Below are 19,006 nucleotides of genomic sequence, written 5' to 3'. Positions count from 1 at the left end.
TCAGTGAATCGGTACTGGTAGCCTACATGTATACTGTTTGATGTTAAATGATCTCGTTTTAATAAAACGTGTGGCATGGTGGTGTTCTAGACTTAAGGGCCGTTGTAATTCACAATACTCATATTACAATTTTCAATTGTATTGACATCGCATCGCGCTTCATTACAAGGTATCCATGGGAATTTGAAAGACCATATAACAAAACAATAGTAAAACGTTGACTTAAATATAAAAAAAAAACAAAACAAAGCGAAATAAAAAGAAAGTCTTTTGTTTTTTAAATAACATTAATATTAATGAAGAAATAATGATATTTGAGATGCAGAATGTTGTGCATATTTCAGACTGTTGTAACGTTTGTGTTTTAAGGTCGTGGTATTGGGGATCCTCGAAGCGATCCAAAGAGAACAGACCTGGAGACTCAGGAGAGAGAGGCCAGACAGTCTGATATACAGATGCTACCAGTGCGCAAAAACAGATATAGGCGATCGGTCAGTATGCTGCTTCACTAAATTTAGATTGACGCACACATGCATCATTTACTATCTTTTCCCACTGATTTTGTTTCGTTGGCATTTTTTTTTTATCCTTTCATCCCCCCCCCCCCCACCCTTTTTTTTTTATTGGATTAATTAAAATGACAAAATATTTCCAACACGCGTCACAATTTGTGCTTTATATACTTGGCCAAGTAGTCTCATCCTTGGTAAATGTGGTAGCCCTATACAGCTATGTAGTGCCCTTTCCATTCTGTCGCAACATGCACTCTATGGGGTCATATGTCATGTAGGGCCCTGTGCTTAGTCATGCATGAGTGGTGTTCTAATCCTTCACAATGCCAGTGGTAAACCTTTTGTAGGCATTGCGTAATTCAGATGTGTGTACGCAGACAGGGCTGACATGGTTGCTCTTGGCATGCATCACCATGCTGTGTCTCCGAAGATTACGAGTGATAGGTTTTAAGCAATGCCCAATGTAATCAAGACATCAATGTCAAGTTCCCGCTTTTCCAGTATGAACTGACCCATCTAGGCCTAATTCTGAATAACTAAACTAAATTCTAATTGAATTTTTTATTATCTTAATTATAAAAAAAATTTGGTGACTGTGTCATAAAGGCATAAGTACATGGGAAGGTCTGGCACAAAGCTGCGGATGGTCGTGGGCTTCCCCCGGGATCTGCCCGGTTTCCTCCCACCATAATGCTGGCCGCCGTGGTATAGGTGAAATATTCTTGAGTACAGCGTAAAATACCAATCAAATAAATAAATAGATAAATAAACATAAAGGCATAACTTGCATGGGTTGCGTACCAGCCCCTTACTGGTAAGGTCATTTGAATGACACGAAAAGGTTAACGCTGAATCGATCTTTGACACCCCAGCCGACCATGAAATCTTTCCAGTTTTGTTTTCATTTTGTATGCAAATGAAGTTTCATGGGTAATGACAGATTGTGACTTTTTAGTGCTTATTTAGGATATTTGTATACGTCCTGCAATTATACGCCAAGTTTCTGAAATTCTCAAACCATATTAATATGCACCTCCTTTCCATGCAATGTTTTAACGTTGCTACCAAATCGGGCTAAATTATCCGCCATAATTTGTCAGCTGTGCAATTCTTTGTTGGATTCTGTGGCGTGTAAGACCTACATATGTACCAAAATAAATGTGTTTGGTTGGAAGAGAAAGCTTTTGATCTGTGTTTTGAGTATGATTTATCGGGAACTATTGTCGATATTAACATACTAACAGTTAGGCTTGCAAACAACTTTTGAGATGTGGCTGACAAATTTCAAAACCAATATTCAAGCCAACTATATGGTACAGTATTGTGGCAACTCCAGCAAAAGATAGATACGTGATTCAAACTTTCGGTTTTATTTAAACAATTTTCAAGAAAAGATTTTCATCCTTGAAAGTGGTTTAAATAAAACCGAAATATTGAATCAAGTATCGCCTTGTATCTTTTGCTGGAGTTACCACAATACTCTACTTTATGAAGGTTATCAGTGGAGATGGAAATATCCAGCTACATGAATACTGTGTTTTGAAGATTTCTTTTGTTATAAATATTTACATGTGAAGTTTGACAGACGGCACTTAGATTAGACACCACAAGATGGGATTTGATACCTGACAATGTGTATGTCAGACTGCTTATTTGCAGAATTGCTCAACCATAGCCAGTTTTATTCATTTGTTGATTTTAGTGCACGATAAGGTTTTGTTTCATAAAATTAGGCTGAAACTCCTGTTTTGTGTTCATATAAATTACATATACATGCGTATACACAGTGTATGAAAATGTTCCTTCACTAGTGAAGAGTGTGAAGATCGTCAGTTTGTATGGCTATACTAAGTTCAAGCCAGAGCCAAAGTAAAAAAAAAGTAATATAAAAAAAACCCCAATAAACATTCGGGTATCACGCTTATCTCCCTGGTCATGACCAGTCATGAGTGAGTGTATCTTTTGTAGCTGTTCTGTCTTATCAGGAAACATGAAGTCAACCATGAGTGAGAGGCTGGAAAGTAACACTCCAGACAACGTATATCACATATCTCTAGTAAACCATTTGTACATCAGTCCTAGATAAGATAACGCGTAAAAACGCAGAATAGTCGGACATATCCCCATGCACGCTCTCGCGTCACTATACCTACAGTGTATACATCTTAAAGTACTAGGTTATCTCAGAAACGTACAGACGCCTAATATGCGGCCCTGATAGTTTTATCTTGCTCAGATTACTTGAGAAGTGCTTATAGTTTACCGATTTTTTGTGCATTACTGTCCCAGTTAATATTTTTCACACATGAATTAATTTGTAATCACTGCGTTATTATTACCGGCAATTTTGGCCCGCAGACAAAAAATCTTTACTGGCTTTGGGCATGACGTAATCAACATGGATTGTCTGATTGACGTAAACAGACTGTTATAAAAGTTTTGCTTCTAAGCATAAGCTGATTTGTTCCAAGGGAGAATCTTTTGAGTAAATACCCTATTTTGTAAAAAGCAAGAGTATTAAGTCCTTGTAAGTTTTAATAACAATTTTCTTAATAATAGAATTTTTAGTTTAAGGATTTCGAAACGAGTTATGTCTGAAAAAAAGTTTATAGCAAAAATTGCGTTGCGTGGATACTGTATCATTTGAATTGAAAAAATGTCTAAATGAGGCTGACAGGTGATACGAATATAAGGGGTTTCTTACCAATAAGAATCTGGCATAACAGTTTTTATGTTTGGCAAACACATACATAAATGCATCGTGGATATCTGCTCTTTATTACCACATAGCTCGAATGGTATTCCTTAACCAAATTAAAATATATTTATTTATTTATTTATTTGATTGGTGTTTTACGCCGTACTCAAGAACATTTCACTTATACGACGGCGGTCAGCATTATGGTGGGAGGAAACCGGGCAGAGCCCGGGGGAAACCCACGTCCATCAGCAGGTTGCTGGAAGATCTTCCCACTTACGGCCGGAGAGGAAGACAGCATGAGCTAGACTTGAGCTCACAGCGCCCGCATTGGTGAGAGGTTCTAGGGTCATTACGCGGCGCTAGCGCACTAAACAATTAAGCCACGGAGGCCTCAATTAAAATAGAACCAGTTCATAGTATATGCTTGCATTGGAGTTCAAACGTCTCGTTCTAGACTCGTGCACGGAACAAATGAGTATGGACTTTTCAGTTACATCATTCGCAGGAAATATCATTCATTCAGTTGTCACAAACCTTTCACCCACTTCATCTAGTTTGTTTATATGCTTCTTCAGGTTCCCATAGAGAGGCAAGAGAAGCTGGACTACCTATGCGAGGTGTTTGAAGGGTTCCAGGGTGGTCACGCCGGTCACATGGGGTATTTCCGGCGCAGGGGTAGACTGGAAACACTGGACGAGCAAGGGCTTACAGACTTGGACTTGAGTTTGGGGCAGAGACGATTTAGGACAAGAACGTGCTGTAGGAAGGTACGTCTGGGCAAAGTTGTTTTTTGATAGCTGGTTTTGTTTCATTTGGCTTTACAGTCCTTTCAACATATTTAAGGAATGTCACCAATGTGTTCCGGTGTAACTGGTTATGATGACATTTGTATAGTGCTGCCTCACTAAAACACATGAAACACGACTGTGGCCTTACCCGCCACAGTGTACACATGTGCTGACACTGACTGAACAATGGAGGAATTCCATTCATTTTTATCTTCCGTTGCTTTCCAGTAAGCGCATTTCTTTTTGACTCTCAAAAAAACATCAACAAAAAGAACAAAGCATTTTCGTTCAGTTAAAGTGTATAGTATTCCTCGGAGTGTAATTCGTGTTTCACCGTTAAAACACTAAATATTTGCTATGTGTTGCTTAACTATGGCGTTAAACAACACTATAATGAATGAATGAATAAATATATATATTTATATATATATATATATATATATATATATATATATATATATATATATATATATATATATATATATATATATATATAAATACACAGTCGGGTCGGTAATCTATATAATTACAAGGGTAAAAACTACAAACACGTGTGTTGTAAAGACAAAGTTTTGATTCTGGCTTTTCTTCAGATAAGACATCACCGTTACCGTTGTTTTGACGACTATCATATCCGGAGAATCGACGACTTCTGTGGTGACGGATTTCCGGATATTCCCTTCCCGGCACACACGACAGACTGGCACACGAATCGACAAGTCCAATGCTGCGGACTCCTGGGTAAAAACCACTTCTTTATTACATATACATGCACATCTATATCACTTAAGTACAATGGCAGGTCAAAAACAAATATGCATGTGTAGTCTTTATATTTAGTGCACGATTCCCCGATAATACCAGTGCAACCTGCAAGGTATTATGTATTAAAGGAAACCAGCGCCTCTCTTACTTCATGGAAAAGAAACGTAATTTCACGGAAGAAGAAGCTTTAGTGTGGTCAGCCATTGAAGAATATTACTAGTATGTATACTAGTAAAATAAATACGTTACGACTTAAATCATAATACCAATGTGGAAAAAGCTTGTTAATAATCATGCCAACAAGCCTGTGTATCTGTGTAAAATTTCCATAGCTTAAATACACTTTTTAAAACAAATATCTTACTGAATGCTTTTCGCTTTCTTTCAGCTATGGATCGAATCCAATGTTTCCAGACGACCCTAAGCGGGGCCCCTGAGGGGGAGAACCGGCGCGACGATCTCGATCCTGCAGACGATGCCTCCCACTATATCGACGGTATTGATGAAATCACCATACAAGTGAGTACCGGCATACACACGGAAATTAACAACCAACAAAATAGTAGTAACACCTTCATAATTTGAAAATGTTCTGTGTTAAAAATAGAAAATATTTGACATCCGGGCAGTCTGATATCACCCGTGAGTTGATAACCTGCCTTAAATGATGCGAGCATCTACATGCACATGCATAAACTTTCACGCAAATGCTAACAGGCAACATTTATTGCCAAAAGAAAGAAAATACATCCTATAGAGAAAACCGTTTGTAAGTTCCAGTTAAAGGCATTTACAGGAAGTTCAGTTAATACATTCAACAACAAGGCTGTCTTTCTGTATAAAAGACTCTACTTTATTTTCAGCCTCTGGTTTCTTCTGACATTGCCGTGGACCGTCCCTCAGCATATCCCTCAGTAGAAGACGAGGGAGACAGATTACAGATCCGCAAACCTACAACTCCTTCGATGGGAACAAGTAAGCAACTGTGTGACATTGAACAGCTTTTTTGTGATAAACAAGGTTTAGTGTCAAATCGTGATGCGTACTATAAATATTAGCCTTTCGGAGTTTGTGTAATGCTTAACACTAATGTAAAACAGTGTTATGGAATCTTCAGTGGAAACGGTTGTTCTGTTCTGGAAATCGTTGTCCTCTTCTAAGTCCATTCTATCTTCTGAGTAACTTTCTCTGACTAAAATGTAATATTGTGCTTCACAGTTCCGAAATATTTAATTCAAAAATGAGTAGGACCACATTCAGTGGCCTTTTCAATAAATATTATGCCAGTGTCTATATTTTCTAGGGGTCTAATTTAGTTAGCCCGAAACGCCAAAATACAGTTTGAGCTTTTTGTTAAGTGGTATGGAAAAAAACAGTTATATTTCAAACTTACAAAACACCAATAACTGGTACAAAAAGTTTTTCATTTTTTTGTTTTTCAGACGACGTGTGTTGTGCTGCTGGCAGCTTGGTCGGTCTGGAAGTGACCTCAAACAAACTGCGGACATGCTCACGGAAAGCCCGCCAAGCCGGGCAGATGTTCATTGGTCAGAACCAAGAGCTGTGCGAGACCATGGTTCGCACATGCTGTCTGCGAGTAGCTATGAAGTAAGTTTTCATTTTACTCACAAATTACTATGTGTCAGAAAGGGATAACTAAATTTCACAGTTCTGGTTATCTTTAAATCTTATTTAAAACTGCGTGAACATCAACAAAAAAGAAACAAGAGTTTTAAGAGTAGGTAATCTAATAATAGATTTAATAAAGTTATACTATTAAGAGAGAAAAAATATGAGCGAAATAAATTTGGATTAAAATTATAAATATATAAATGAAAATAGACCATAACAAATTACGCTGTGTTTATGCCAGCACTTTAATTATTTTACATTTCTTCTCCCGTTTGAAAATTTGAAAATGTACCCTGGTGAAAGAAATCCAACAAACTCTAGAACTGAGTAGCTATTGACAGACTAAACGCTAACTAGAGCATGACATGTTACCTGTAAATTGTACTGAAATTGAATACTCTATTCTGTGCTCTCAGTTTGGATGACGATGACAGTTATGAAGATGATGGCGAGAGTTCAACAGAAGATAGGTTATTGGCCTCGGTTATTTCCGCTACCAGTGCCTCAGACACTGAAGATGATAATGATGACGGTTACGAAGAGAGAACGAGAGGCCGTGGAAACGGCGACCAGAGAGACGCAGACGACGCTGAGAGAGGAGACCGCGGGAACGGCGACGAGGATCGTGGGGGACCGGGGAACGAGCGGAGGAGAGGCCGAGCGGGTAGTCCGAGGCGACACAGCCGACACAGAAATGAGCGACGGTCGAGACGACGTGGGAGGCGACGGCATAGGGATCGATCCTGATTCTTTTCTCACTGACCATCTCTCAAACTTTTGCACTTTTTCTCTTCTCATGCATTTTAACTGTTTGCTTGTTGCCAATATTATAAACCAAGTGGGGATGGACAACATACTACATGTACTCCAAAGCCACCAAGCCTTAATGTTCCACTGGACGTCCTTATGGCGTATGTTTTGTAGATCTTAACTTATTTGTGTTGGGTCAACGTGATCTATATATTATTTATTATGCTCTTTGAAAGATGATGTATTTGATGCAATCTGCTCTGAAGACTGTAATAAAATTTTGTATGTAAAACAGTCAGTGTTTCAGTCTTTTGAAAATGATATCCTGTTGTCTTAGTAGCACAGGGCAGCCGTGCTGAACAATATTTCACTCATTCGAAGGCGGCCAGCATTATGGTGGGAAGAAACTGTGAAGCCGTGAATACGCAGGTTGTAGGAAGACTTTCCCGCGTACGACCGGAGAGCAAGGCAGCATGAGCTGAACTTAACTGATTGATTGACGTTTGATAATATGCCAAACGATACATGTATTTATGCTCGCCGGTCCAGCAGTTTTAGTGCTTTGGTTTTGTTTCCAGGCCTTGGTTTTTATGGCAGTGGAAATCTAACGGGATCTTCGTGACTGACCACCGATGTTGACTTGACTCAACATTATGTGAGAAAGCTTGAGGAAGGTGCTTGGTCAGTTACATGGTGCATTCTCCCAGGTTTTGTCTGGTTTTCTTTACCCATAAATTAGCCGCTTATTAGATTAAATAAATTGGAGGAACAGGTGTCAAGGTCCAGTTAAACATAAAAGTTTACACCAATGCGTATACTGGCACTATGAAGTAAACAGGGCCTTCATCTAAACTTTGACCTTTGATCCAGTCTAGGACTCACTGGTAATTTGCTGCTGTTAGAAGTTCAGAGGCTCTTGACAATGCATGCCCTCGTAATTTCGAATCCAGCTCTAGCATCTTAAAGGAGAAAAAAGCATAAAAATGATGCCAAAATCAGATGAAAGAGCATCAAAACTTATTTGCAAATATGGTCTTTACTATTTTGGGGAATTTTTTTTACAAGATAAAAGGGTATTTTGAAAATATTTTTGTATGGAGGGTATTTGAGACCAACTTCTGGTATTTATCGTTGTTGCATAATAATGTTCTAAATAAGGATGTGACGATTGTGGAATAAATTTATTTGAATGTAAATTTGCTGTTTACAATGAAACATATGCATTTAACCTAATTTAGGATAATATTTGTGAACATACTAAAAATATAAATATGATCCAAATTGAGGTTTAATGCATTCGTTAGCTGAAAGGAACAAATTCTAGTGCAAAAATATTTATTGAACCTGTTTTTACATCCTCATTTATGACATTATTAAACAAGAACTATAAATACCCAAAGGTGGTCCCAAATACCCACCACACAAAAATTATTTTCAAGTGTCTTTTTCTCTTTAAGGAAAAATCGGAAAAAATATTGAAGACCACATTTAGGAATAACTTTTCACACTCTTTCATCTGAACTTTATCTCATTTACATGTTTTCTTCACCTTTAATGGAGGACTTTATGTGAGGAATTTTGTCACTTGGGGATTCATGATGCCCCCAAGTCAAGACTAAATGCGATTGTTTAGTCCGAGTCCTGGTACTGAACTAATATAGCATGTTATTATGCTTTTGATGTTAAAATAGTGAAGTAAAACAAAGGTTATATTATGACAAATACGCCATTCACGCATCTGGAACCATGACATTTCTAACACTGATTCGTGATTGCATTATCAGTACCATGACCCTATCGTCTGACATTTTTTCTGATGCATTTTTGGAATTTGAACCCAGCACAATGTTTCATCATCAGTGTTATGTTCGAAATCTTTTTGCACACAAGCAATAAAAATGGCTGAAACTAAAAAGATAGTTACATTTCATTCTGTGTAACTTAAAAATGGGTATTTCTACACAACATGTATGTTATATGTTTGAAAACGGTACAGTGACTTGCACAAAATCAAACCAATTGACCAGCTGTATATACAATCTTTTATTTAAAAAAGTGATAATTTTCTATTTACACCATTTTGAAAATTAAAAAAGGACAGCAGAATAAACTGTGAAAAAAACACATATACAAATTTTATAGGAACATAGCATTCATTGACACTGATTCCTTGAAATAACATATGTACACGTATTGACATTCTTGCTTTACGTTACATAGGAGAGGCTTGAACAGGCATACATGTGTCACTTGTGTATGGAAACAGATTATAAGACACACCACTAACAACAAGCTTTTACATGTATAGGCCTACCTTTCCCTTTTGTTATTTACAGAAGCAATGAGTTCCACTGAATTTTCCACCAGTTTGCAATCCATGTTCTCCAAACGGATACAAAATATACTTCTATACAAATTCCACACAATGGACGAGGAAGGCAGCTGCATGTCATGCAAGATCAGAAAGAACTGAAATATTCAGCTGACTTAATTACATGTACTAAGGTACATGTACTGTGGAGTGTGCACAGTATTTTAAAGGGGAATAACTGTCACTGCCTTTCTAGCAGGCCTACATATCATTTTTGGACGTATAATTATTATATTTACATCTAAGAAGTCATGCATAAAAATGCTGAAAACAATACTGGTCACATATTTGTGATAGCTGGTTGCAAATAATTACATAAGTTTATGATGGCAACTGCGTAGATTGATATAATGTAACAAATGATATGACAATGTCAATGCCAGTGAAAAGCTGTATGGAGATAATATTATATGCTGCACTGATAAGATGCTTTACAATCACAAAATACACAAATATAAACTGGGTATAACATATTTATCAATCATATAAAATAGATCATTCCTGATGTGTTCCAATTCCAGAATAAAAACATCATCCAAAGAAGGATATTACAGGTCCTTCAATGAAGGAGTGGACATTTTAGAAGGTATTTTTGTTGTGAAAAACACTATAAATGTTAAAATAAAGACTTTTATGAAGTTGAATCCTATCAGATCAAGGCAGCTGTAGGCGTTTGATCAGTATAAAATTGTACATCTCTATTCTCTTACAAAAGGCAGAGTGAAAATCATGAGTTTTATGGACGTCCCGGTCATATAATAACTACAAGCGCTGGAGGTATAGGAACTGAATACAGCTGTTTTTATCACATCATTGTTGGTCTAAATCAACTACAATGCTTGTAAGTAAACAAATTTCAGCTGTAACACGAAGAACATACCAAAACAAATCAGGACCTCTGTTCAGTGCATCATCTGAATGGCAACTGTGAAGAATGTGAGAAAAAGTATGAGAGGTGTGAAGAGTTTTTTAGCTGGAGCAGAGTTGCAATTGTCTCGATCACAAAAACAATACCTGATGATGGAGTTATATTGATTGACCAAGTCTCTACAGCCCAGAAAACCTTCCTCTAAACCGGAATCTGAAAAACAAAGTTTTGGTGGGATGATTATATAAATAAGAAGATACATTATATGACTAGCCTATTGTAATTCTTCAACCTTTTTGGATGTTTTTAAGGTGTTTATTCAAGCATATTCTGAAAGCATTATTCTGTGTAGACAGAAAAAATCATACTTTCTGTTAAACCCTGAAACTGGCCAATCCAACCATGTGCTAGCACTACTGATCACCATTTGCGCAATTTGGGAACATATTTTCAGCTTTGCGAAATTATTTTCCAATAAAGGGGATTTCCTAGTTAAAGCATTCGGTTTGTGTGCTTTTACATGTATATGCATGTGCACTGTGTTGCTCCCTTTTACACCTGTAACGCCACATTTAGTCCTTCAGTGGAAAAAAAGTTCATGTTGTCTTAAAGCAACAAACTCTTTAGAGGGGATAAGAGAGACTGGGCCTATAAATATTAACTTCACATTTCATTATTTATTTATCTGACTTGTGTTTCATGCTATACTCAGAAAGATTTCATTTGTATGACATTATGGTGGGGGAAATCTACGGCCATCTGCAGGCCTACCTCCGCAGAGGAAGCCAGTCTGAGCTCAAGGAACTCATGTGTGATTTTTTTTTTTTTTTGATTCACTGCTTTGCTTTGGATTATCAAGTTGTGAACTTTGGTATGACTATATAGTTGTCAAAATGGCTACAAAAATTCTGACCACATTAACCATATTGTAGTTTTGTCTCCAAAATCAGACTAAAAATGAGCATAAACTGCACTCAAAGTTGCTCTTTCATATGGGAAACGGTTTGAAGATTAGGGTATTATTAAAGACACTATTATTGCTGATAAACAGAGCAAACTAATGAAAAAGACAGGAAATGGACACATAACAGTACAGAATTAAATACCAACCTTTGAATGACTCTATGAAATCAATGTAGTCAATCCTTGAGTAACACCTCCTTCGCGAATCTCCGCGATCTGTAACAACAAAACTTTTTCCAGTTACAACATGGAAAGTTTATTGTCTTTCAACATTAATGGAAGTCAGCTCATACTTTATGATATAAATATTAGGTCTTTTCACTATCAGCATGTATGGTTGTACTTGGAAGGTCTTCCAGCAACCTGCAGAAGGCCGTGGGTTCAACCCAGGGCTTACCTAGTCTCCTCCCAAAATAATGCTGGCCTCCATCATATAAGTGAAATATTCTTGAGTACAGCGAAAAACACTAATCAAATTAAAGCCGCTACGTTCCTTACTGTGATACTGGTGGCCAAGCATCAAAGACCAATTGAATGTCAGATAAGACAACACAATGAAAATGATGCACTAAAATAATCTGCCACGATTGGAAAAATTAAGCTTTGGCAAACATCTGTTTACGAACAGATGCTAACAAACGTAACGACGAATAGCAACCCAATGTTGTGCATGTATTTCTGAAAGTCAGCTATGTTTTGTGCAAACCTTGTTTTCTTTACTACACGCTAACCAGGCCCTGGGGATTGACGGATATCTACATGTGCCCTGGTCCATGTGTGCACTTTCTGACAACAGCTGAGCTATTAGTAAAGCAGTCAGTCTGTGCAAGGCAAGTCGTGGATTCACACGTGGAAGTATAAACTTGATGTTACACAGGCCATGTTTTTTGCGTTATTTCTTACAAGAAAGGATGCTAAGTCTCAAAAAGGGATCGCTGTTTCTCATTGGGCATAGTGCATCATCATCAAGCTCGCCAATCTATTCGCGGGAATGTGAATGACTGGCCTTAGTGATAAACAGTGTTAGGTCGCATTGAAAGTTTCAAAGCCTTTTATCTGGTTATGTATTTATTTTCGACCAATAACTTATGCTCTCATATGAAAGATATAAGAACATGTGTATGGAAATTTGAAGTGAAAATTGCGGCTGCCTTCCGGACATAGTGAGATACATGTATATAATGGAGTATAGTAAGTGAGATGCTAGCAAAATTTTCCCGGACTTGATTTAAATACAGAAGTATTTAAACACTAACCATCTCCTGGCTGTGTGGTATGACGCAGATGTGTCTCGGGCAGATGAAGGGCATTAGGCAGATTGCACAGGGCTTGAAAATGACTGCGTGCAAAGTGCTAAATGTGTTCTGTATGCGTGTGGAAAATTATTAAAGTGCCTTAATAAATGCAGGAGTTGGAGTGCTTGAAAAATTATCCAAAGGCATATTTACTATATTTGGCACTTTGACCTCCCCATGTTATATAATGGCTATTAAATGCAATTATGTCTGAGATGAATGTACTAATATTGTAAGCATGCGACTCAACGTAGTTTGACGTCCTGATCATGAATCTGGACTTATTTCTTTCTGCAATGAAATTGCGAAAAAGCGCGACTTCCACCATATTTAGCAGTTACACACAGAAAACTGTTAAAGCTGTAAAGCTGAAAATCACTGAGTGCAAAGCACTATACATGTACTCTATGTATGCTGAAAATCGTTGAGCTGTGCTAAAAAAGAGGGACACGCATGCCTTAAAATATTGCCCACAGGTCCATTTACTCTGTTTGGCACATCTACATACATACGATATACAATGTACTTGCAATGCACTAATGACTACGAAGGATGTAGGTTTTCTGATTAGGTTAGCTATGTATCTATACATGGACACCATTAAGGTAACCTGAGGTGACATTACATAAGCCAGCAATACCGGCTTGAACCCCAGCATCACTGCTTTAGCAGCTACATTTCTGATGCCTTTTTGGTCATAACCTGAAAACTACTAGTATACCAAGTACAAAAATAATTCTTACAGATTTGTAACCCGGATGTCAAGCTGTACTAGACAGTGTGTTTATTTAATCATTTTGAGCAGTTTTTAGCCTTGACCTACTTTTAAGCTGATTTTAGTGGTCAGTTATAGCCCACCTTGCACACCAAACAAGAAGCTTTTGTACAATATAGGTACAACAATCCACCTAAAACTTGCAAGGGAAATTTCATTTAAAGATCATTAGCTGATTTATGGAAAAGGATGGTTTAAGCTTCTCAATAAATTTCAAAATGGCTGCTATATCACTTGACCGACCAAACAGCACAAAACATCAAAAGCTGCTTCACAAGTTGGCTATTAAAAATGACAAGTCTGTTTTTTCTATCTTTACTGGTTTTGGAGGTATTGCAATTTTACTAGCTGGCTGTGAATAAAAATAAGAAGTTTTTAAATGCATTTTAACGGCAAAACTATCAGTCGTAGCTGTGTGGTTCTACAAAAAAGAGGATCTGTGGTTGATCTACCTACTGACCAATTTTCAGCTTCATACCTATTATGGTGTCCAGTCAGGTGACATTTGAAAAATCACACTAAAATGAGTTATAATTGCAATTTAAAGAAAAAACTATACAGCGTAGGAAAAAAAATAAAATAATGTTGTATTCAAAAGACCAAACTACATCTAATTGCTATCCTGTTTCTTTAAAAGTCATCCTGAGGTCATCACCAAAACGACCAATAGCAGGTGTCCACATTTCTCGACCAATTTGCATAAAATTTTCAATCAAAGTGAGGCTTGGAAGCCTAAAAATCTGAACAATTACAAAAGGGCTTCCTGCCATGAGGCTTGAACCCCTAAAAATCCCAACACTAGTAAAGAAATTTATTCATTTATTTATTTATTGGATTGTTGTTCTACACTGTCCAGAAGAATATTTCACTTATACAACACCGGCCACCAATTCTCCCACTATAATTTCCCCCACCCTGGTTTCTGCTGCCTATGATGTATATCATAGGGTTAACACACTATACAATACTACAAGGGGAAATTCAAGGAGGCTGGAAGATAAATTTGATCACCATATAATATAAGATGTCAGAGCACTGAGACGACTGTACTTACTTATTTCAAATGTTTTTCCACATCGGTAACAGCCTCCATATGAGGAACCTTCGTAAGCTGACGGCTGGAAATTGTCAACAGGGCAGCTGTTACACACATAACAGTTGATTCCATTGGGCTCCTTGTCTAGATCACTTCCCCCACCGCCCTGCCCGATGTTCCCTGGCAGACTGTCACCCTGATGATCCCATCCGGGCTGAAACTCACTGTAGTAGCATGACCAGGAGGCTACCAGAAAAGACACAAGTAGTAAAAATCACTTATCAAAAAGCAAAAGACAATTAAGAGAGAAACATTCCACTTATTTAATTTAAATCACAACATGATTTTCTGGGAGAGTGAAGGGTAGTGAAGTTCAAAATGTTTAACTCAATAAAGGGAGATAATCAGTGAAGACATGGAAGAGGATTGATCCACCTGAATAATCACATCATTGTAAAGTCAGGACATCACAGATATTTTAAAGAGAAAAACATTCTGCTTAAATTTATATCACTACCTGTTTCTGCAGAGAAGGGTATAATGAAGTTCAGTACATGAAGGGCAATAAAGAGAAATAATTGGTGCAGAGTAAACCCACGCTGCCAATGAACAAACACATTTTGAAGTGAACATGCAGGGCAGTGCGATTTTCCTGGCTTCTTAAGGGAATGGTATAATGACAAATCCATCCTAAAATTGGCCAGGATTGGTCCTATGCTGTATGTTTTGAAATTTGACAAACTCAGTCTTGTCACAATTTAGAAAGCGGTCTTATAAAGTAGTAACTTTATGCTAGGAAATGCTAATACAAGAACCAAAAAATTAAGTTCAATGCAATTATGAGGTTATTAGCAGTACGAATGTGGCCGGGTCAATTGATCTAAGGATGCACTGACGTATTGAACAGTACCACATGGACTAGTTGTATTAAACAGTAGATCCAACGGATCTGTGACTATCGACTGCAAAACATTAGGTTTTAAACGATGTCATTGTTATATTTTTCGAACCCATATGTGAAGATGGATGTGCTGGATGACATGAATTTTCTTCTGACTCTGGCGAGAGCAAACCTGTAATACTGAACTTAATTTTGGCAAATCAGAGCAGCACAGTGGTTTGTGTTTGACAATGTTTCTTTTGAGAAAAAAAGAAATTCTCACAATTCCCGAAAAATCAGGAAATTATCATGACCTGGCTGAATCAATGGAAATGCGACCATTTTGTATCATGCAGCTAAAGAGTGGAACAGACAAGACTAAAAATTTTATTGTAAAAAGGCATAATTTTATGAACTAAGTATTGTGCTTCACAATAACGATGCTCTCGGTGGGTTTGCATACCTAACTAGAACAAAGCCTTAGGGAGACGCTAAAACACACCACAGATGTACACTCTACAATTGAACTACTTTTGTAAATTGGTGATCATTTTCACAGAAATGCTCTCATAAAAGCAGAACTCGTCCGCTTCGCATTCAGTCCCCCCCAAAAAGGATATAATTACACCATTCATTTCAATTCCTGATGAAAAATTTGAACGAATTTTGGTTTTGTGCCTGAACTCTTCATATAGTCACTCAATTGTGGCTAAGCCTTACCTCCTGGTACCAGGCCAGCTCCAGGGTAGATGTTACCTGGGTTTCTCCATGGGTACTGAATCACCTTCATGGTGAACCCTCTGTATGCATCATTATCGCCATCTGTGACAAACTCGATAGCCAGGAACGGACAGCTGGTGGTGAAAGTACGTCTCTGCGGGAGGGTCCCCTGGTTACCGCAGAGGCCAGCAGGTGGAGTCAGTAGTTTGGCGTGGTCCACACGAGGGCCTACATCACAAAAATGTACATGTATATACGTCCTCTCCTGTTTATGACGATTTACATGACATTTTTAGAGCTGATGAATGTATCATGACTTCAAAGCAAATGATCTCCGGCATCTATAATCATACGCACAGCTTAAAGGAATACTAATCGAAGGTGATTGGCTCATAGTGGAGACAGTGGGTTAAATCCTTCAGCTCTGGTCACGCTTGAATAAATCTGTCATACCTAAAATTCAGCTTGGGCTAGTCATAGCCCAGACTTGTCTATCTCTCACACTGGCGTATCAGAATCGATTCTGTATCCCTTGAATAAGAAATGACTGCTTTAACGAGAAAACAATTACATTGTAAATGTGATAAATACACGCCACTATCTTAAAATCTTAGAAGAACTTACTGTCATAAATCTTGAGGTAGTCATGGCATTTGATTGGTTCTTTTGTTTTTTCATCTAAGATGGCATTTTTGTCCACCTGAAGAAAGTCCAAGGTTAACTCGAATTGGTAGTTTGTTTTCCCCAGGATACTGACAACACAATCTTTCCCCGGAAGGTAAAAATCCCTCTCATGAGAGGTGATTATATCTTCATCTCTGTCATTCAATGTCTTGGTAGTTGGATAACGTAACGAACCACAGTTGGAATCATCTTGAACAATGATGTTACCTATAAAAGTAATAAAATTTACTTGATTGATGTTCAACACTCTACTGCGGAAGCTCAGAGCTCTACTTCAATTCATAGACAGAAAAATGATCAGCACTACATACCAGATCCATGATGTATTTAACAGGTTCATTCACATACAAAATCAGATCTGTTCATTCATACCAATGCTTGTAATCTCACTAATGAAGAATTTTTAACTTGAGGCCGAATGAGAATGCTTTTGACCTCTTAGCCACCTAAAGCACTTACGCATTTACACAACTTAAGTATCACAAAATGCACACTGTATGCTCTTGACACTGCATAGGCTTAGCTACAAGATGCCCTATTCTGACACACTTAACATGGGCCATATGGGAAAACTGGAAATGAGGTGGCCTGATTTGAAACTCTGGCTAAATGTATCCTTGCCAGTTTGATAAAAACAAAAAGGACAGGCACACACAGGACCACTGCCATGGTTTACAGGCCTCCTCGTACCTCACACACCATGACATTTACAACCTTGATGATCCATATATAAATATTTCAAAGTGCCGATATCAGCAATTTCCAACTTAACGGTCCTTCATTTACCTCATAAAATACTTAAATTACAAGGCGATAAATTATATATATGTACAACATACCAGCACAAATAATTTGATGAACATTGTATGAAATGTTGATTGCTTTAACTGTGCGCGTTGCATCTATTTTCTACAAACATCAATCAAACACAATCTGTTGAACAAGTTGAAGTGCATAGTGACGTCACTCCATCTGCGAGAATACACCATTATTCACAGTAATATAATATAATGAATAATGATTTGAAGGTAATAACATAGACAAATTAACTAAATCTGACTAACCACTTCACATATTAAGGGGCCAAAGAGTTCAAAACAAATCACAATTTCAACGTGCATGGTTTTCACATGTGAACTTTAAGTTCTAATGACTTCAGATTTCAAGTTGGAGCTCACGACTGATGTCCGATGATGAACACTGCGCAGCTACAAACACTTGGCGATAACAAGACGTCAACATAACCAGGTAATCACGTAATTAATGGCAAATGGACTACATAGGTAAAATAATTACCTGAGACAATGACTACCATCAGGTGTAAACACACCCATGTCATCTCCATCAGCGCTACTTTCTGACCTGTGTCAACCATTTTCACAGTTCGTAGAGTTCCCTGACGTCAGCGGAAGTGGACAATACAGTGCCATCTACCTGACAGGTGAGAACTAGAGCACGTGGCGCAAGGCGTTGTGGGATAGGCGTCGTCAGGCTCCTGGGTTAATGAAAACATTGACACCTGCTCCCCGGATATCTCACAATCATGTCTAGATTCACATCTTACTAAATGGTTTTAAATTGTGCATTGTAGCACTCATGCAAGTCCAGCTGAAACGCTGTCGTAGCTGATACTAAATCTGGCGACTAGAAAGCATCGCATCGATATGGAGCCAATATATCCCGCTGATTAAGGCTGTGCCCGCAAGACAACTGTCATTGTGGGTGAGGAAGTCTAGATATCAACTCTAGGGGGATAATTAACATGAACTTCTTTTTTTTTTTCTTTTTTTTTTTTCGCATTTTTTTTTAAAAAACAGGCTTACATGTATTGGTGAAATATACCGGAGTGTGATACGCCGGTAAATCTCAGTGAAATAAACAAGCAAACAAATGAATAAATATTTCTAATATAATGGATGCACCAACTTATTACAAGCATTGATTCTGATCTGTATTGCATGTATGCACCGTGTGATGTGCAATACAGGTGGGACCGCATTTAATGTGTTCCAGGCCATATTTTTTCTCTAATTTTGTCTCCGTGACCTGTGCTCAGCCTTGCACCCCATGCAATTGCAAGTCATGTGTTCACGGAACGTTTCATTATATATACCCTACACATGTAACAGTAGTAGAGCCGATATTTTATTTATTTCAAAAGTAAAATAATAAAAAAAATAGTTAAAAAGTTAACATAATTTGAATGTTTTATAAATATTTCAACACCGTCATGATGTATTATGTTCTCTTACATTTTTTTTATACA

General features: G+C 37.6%; 2 protein-coding genes across 2 annotated transcripts; one reads left to right on the top strand and one right to left on the bottom strand.

Annotated features, from left to right (window-relative positions):
* The first annotated feature begins 222 nt into the window (after positions 1-222).
* LOC135462020 (uncharacterized) lies at positions 223-7,290 on the top strand. Its single transcript, XM_064739351.1, has 7 exons — positions 223-491; positions 3,789-3,980; positions 4,595-4,742; positions 5,155-5,285; positions 5,630-5,741; positions 6,209-6,374; positions 6,815-7,290. Exons 1-7 carry the CDS (start codon positions 456-458, stop codon positions 7,143-7,145), a joined length of 1,116 nt encoding a protein of 371 aa, XP_064595421.1. The 5' UTR covers positions 223-455; the 3' UTR covers positions 7,146-7,290.
* Positions 7,291-8,846: 1,556 nt separating this feature from the next.
* Positions 8,847-18,129, bottom strand: LOC135481915 (uncharacterized). Its single transcript, XM_064761694.1, has 6 exons — positions 18,037-18,129; positions 16,681-16,947; positions 16,057-16,284; positions 14,475-14,702; positions 11,498-11,566; positions 8,847-10,600 (listed from the first exon to the last, which is right to left on the bottom strand). Exons 1-6 carry the CDS (start codon positions 18,113-18,115, stop codon positions 10,422-10,424), a joined length of 1,050 nt encoding a protein of 349 aa, XP_064617764.1. The 5' UTR covers positions 18,116-18,129; the 3' UTR covers positions 8,847-10,421.
* Between the last annotated feature and the right edge of the window lie 877 nt (positions 18,130-19,006).

This window comes from Liolophura sinensis, chromosome 1 (assembly GCF_032854445.1).
Source record: "Liolophura sinensis isolate JHLJ2023 chromosome 1, CUHK_Ljap_v2, whole genome shotgun sequence".
NCBI lineage: Eukaryota > Metazoa > Mollusca > Polyplacophora > Chitonida > Chitonidae > Liolophura > Liolophura sinensis.
This window is presented reverse-complemented; position numbering and strand designations above follow the sequence as displayed.

Bases quoted from the DNA above. Each gene is read 5' to 3' on its own strand.
- LOC135462020 (XM_064739351.1), top strand. From the start codon at position 456: ATGCTACCAGTGCGCAAAAACAGATATAGGCGATCG. The intron at 3,981-4,594 runs GTACGTCTGGGC...GCTTTTCTTCAG, and splicing joins CAAGAACGTGCTGTAGGAAG to ATAAGACATCACCGTTACCG. The intron at 5,742-6,208 runs GTAAGCAACTGT...TTTGTTTTTCAG, and splicing joins AACTCCTTCGATGGGAACAA to ACGACGTGTGTTGTGCTGCT.
- LOC135481915 (XM_064761694.1), bottom strand. From the start codon at position 18,115: ATGGTTGACACAGGTCAGAAAGTAGCGCTGATGGAGATGACATGGGTG. The intron at 16,948-18,036 runs GTAATTATTTTA...TTACTTTTATAG, and splicing joins GATGGTAGTCATTGTCTCAG to GTAACATCATTGTTCAAGAT. The intron at 11,567-14,474 runs GTAAGTACAGTC...TTGTTGTTACAG, and splicing joins TGGAAAAACATTTGAAATAA to ATCGCGGAGATTCGCGAAGG.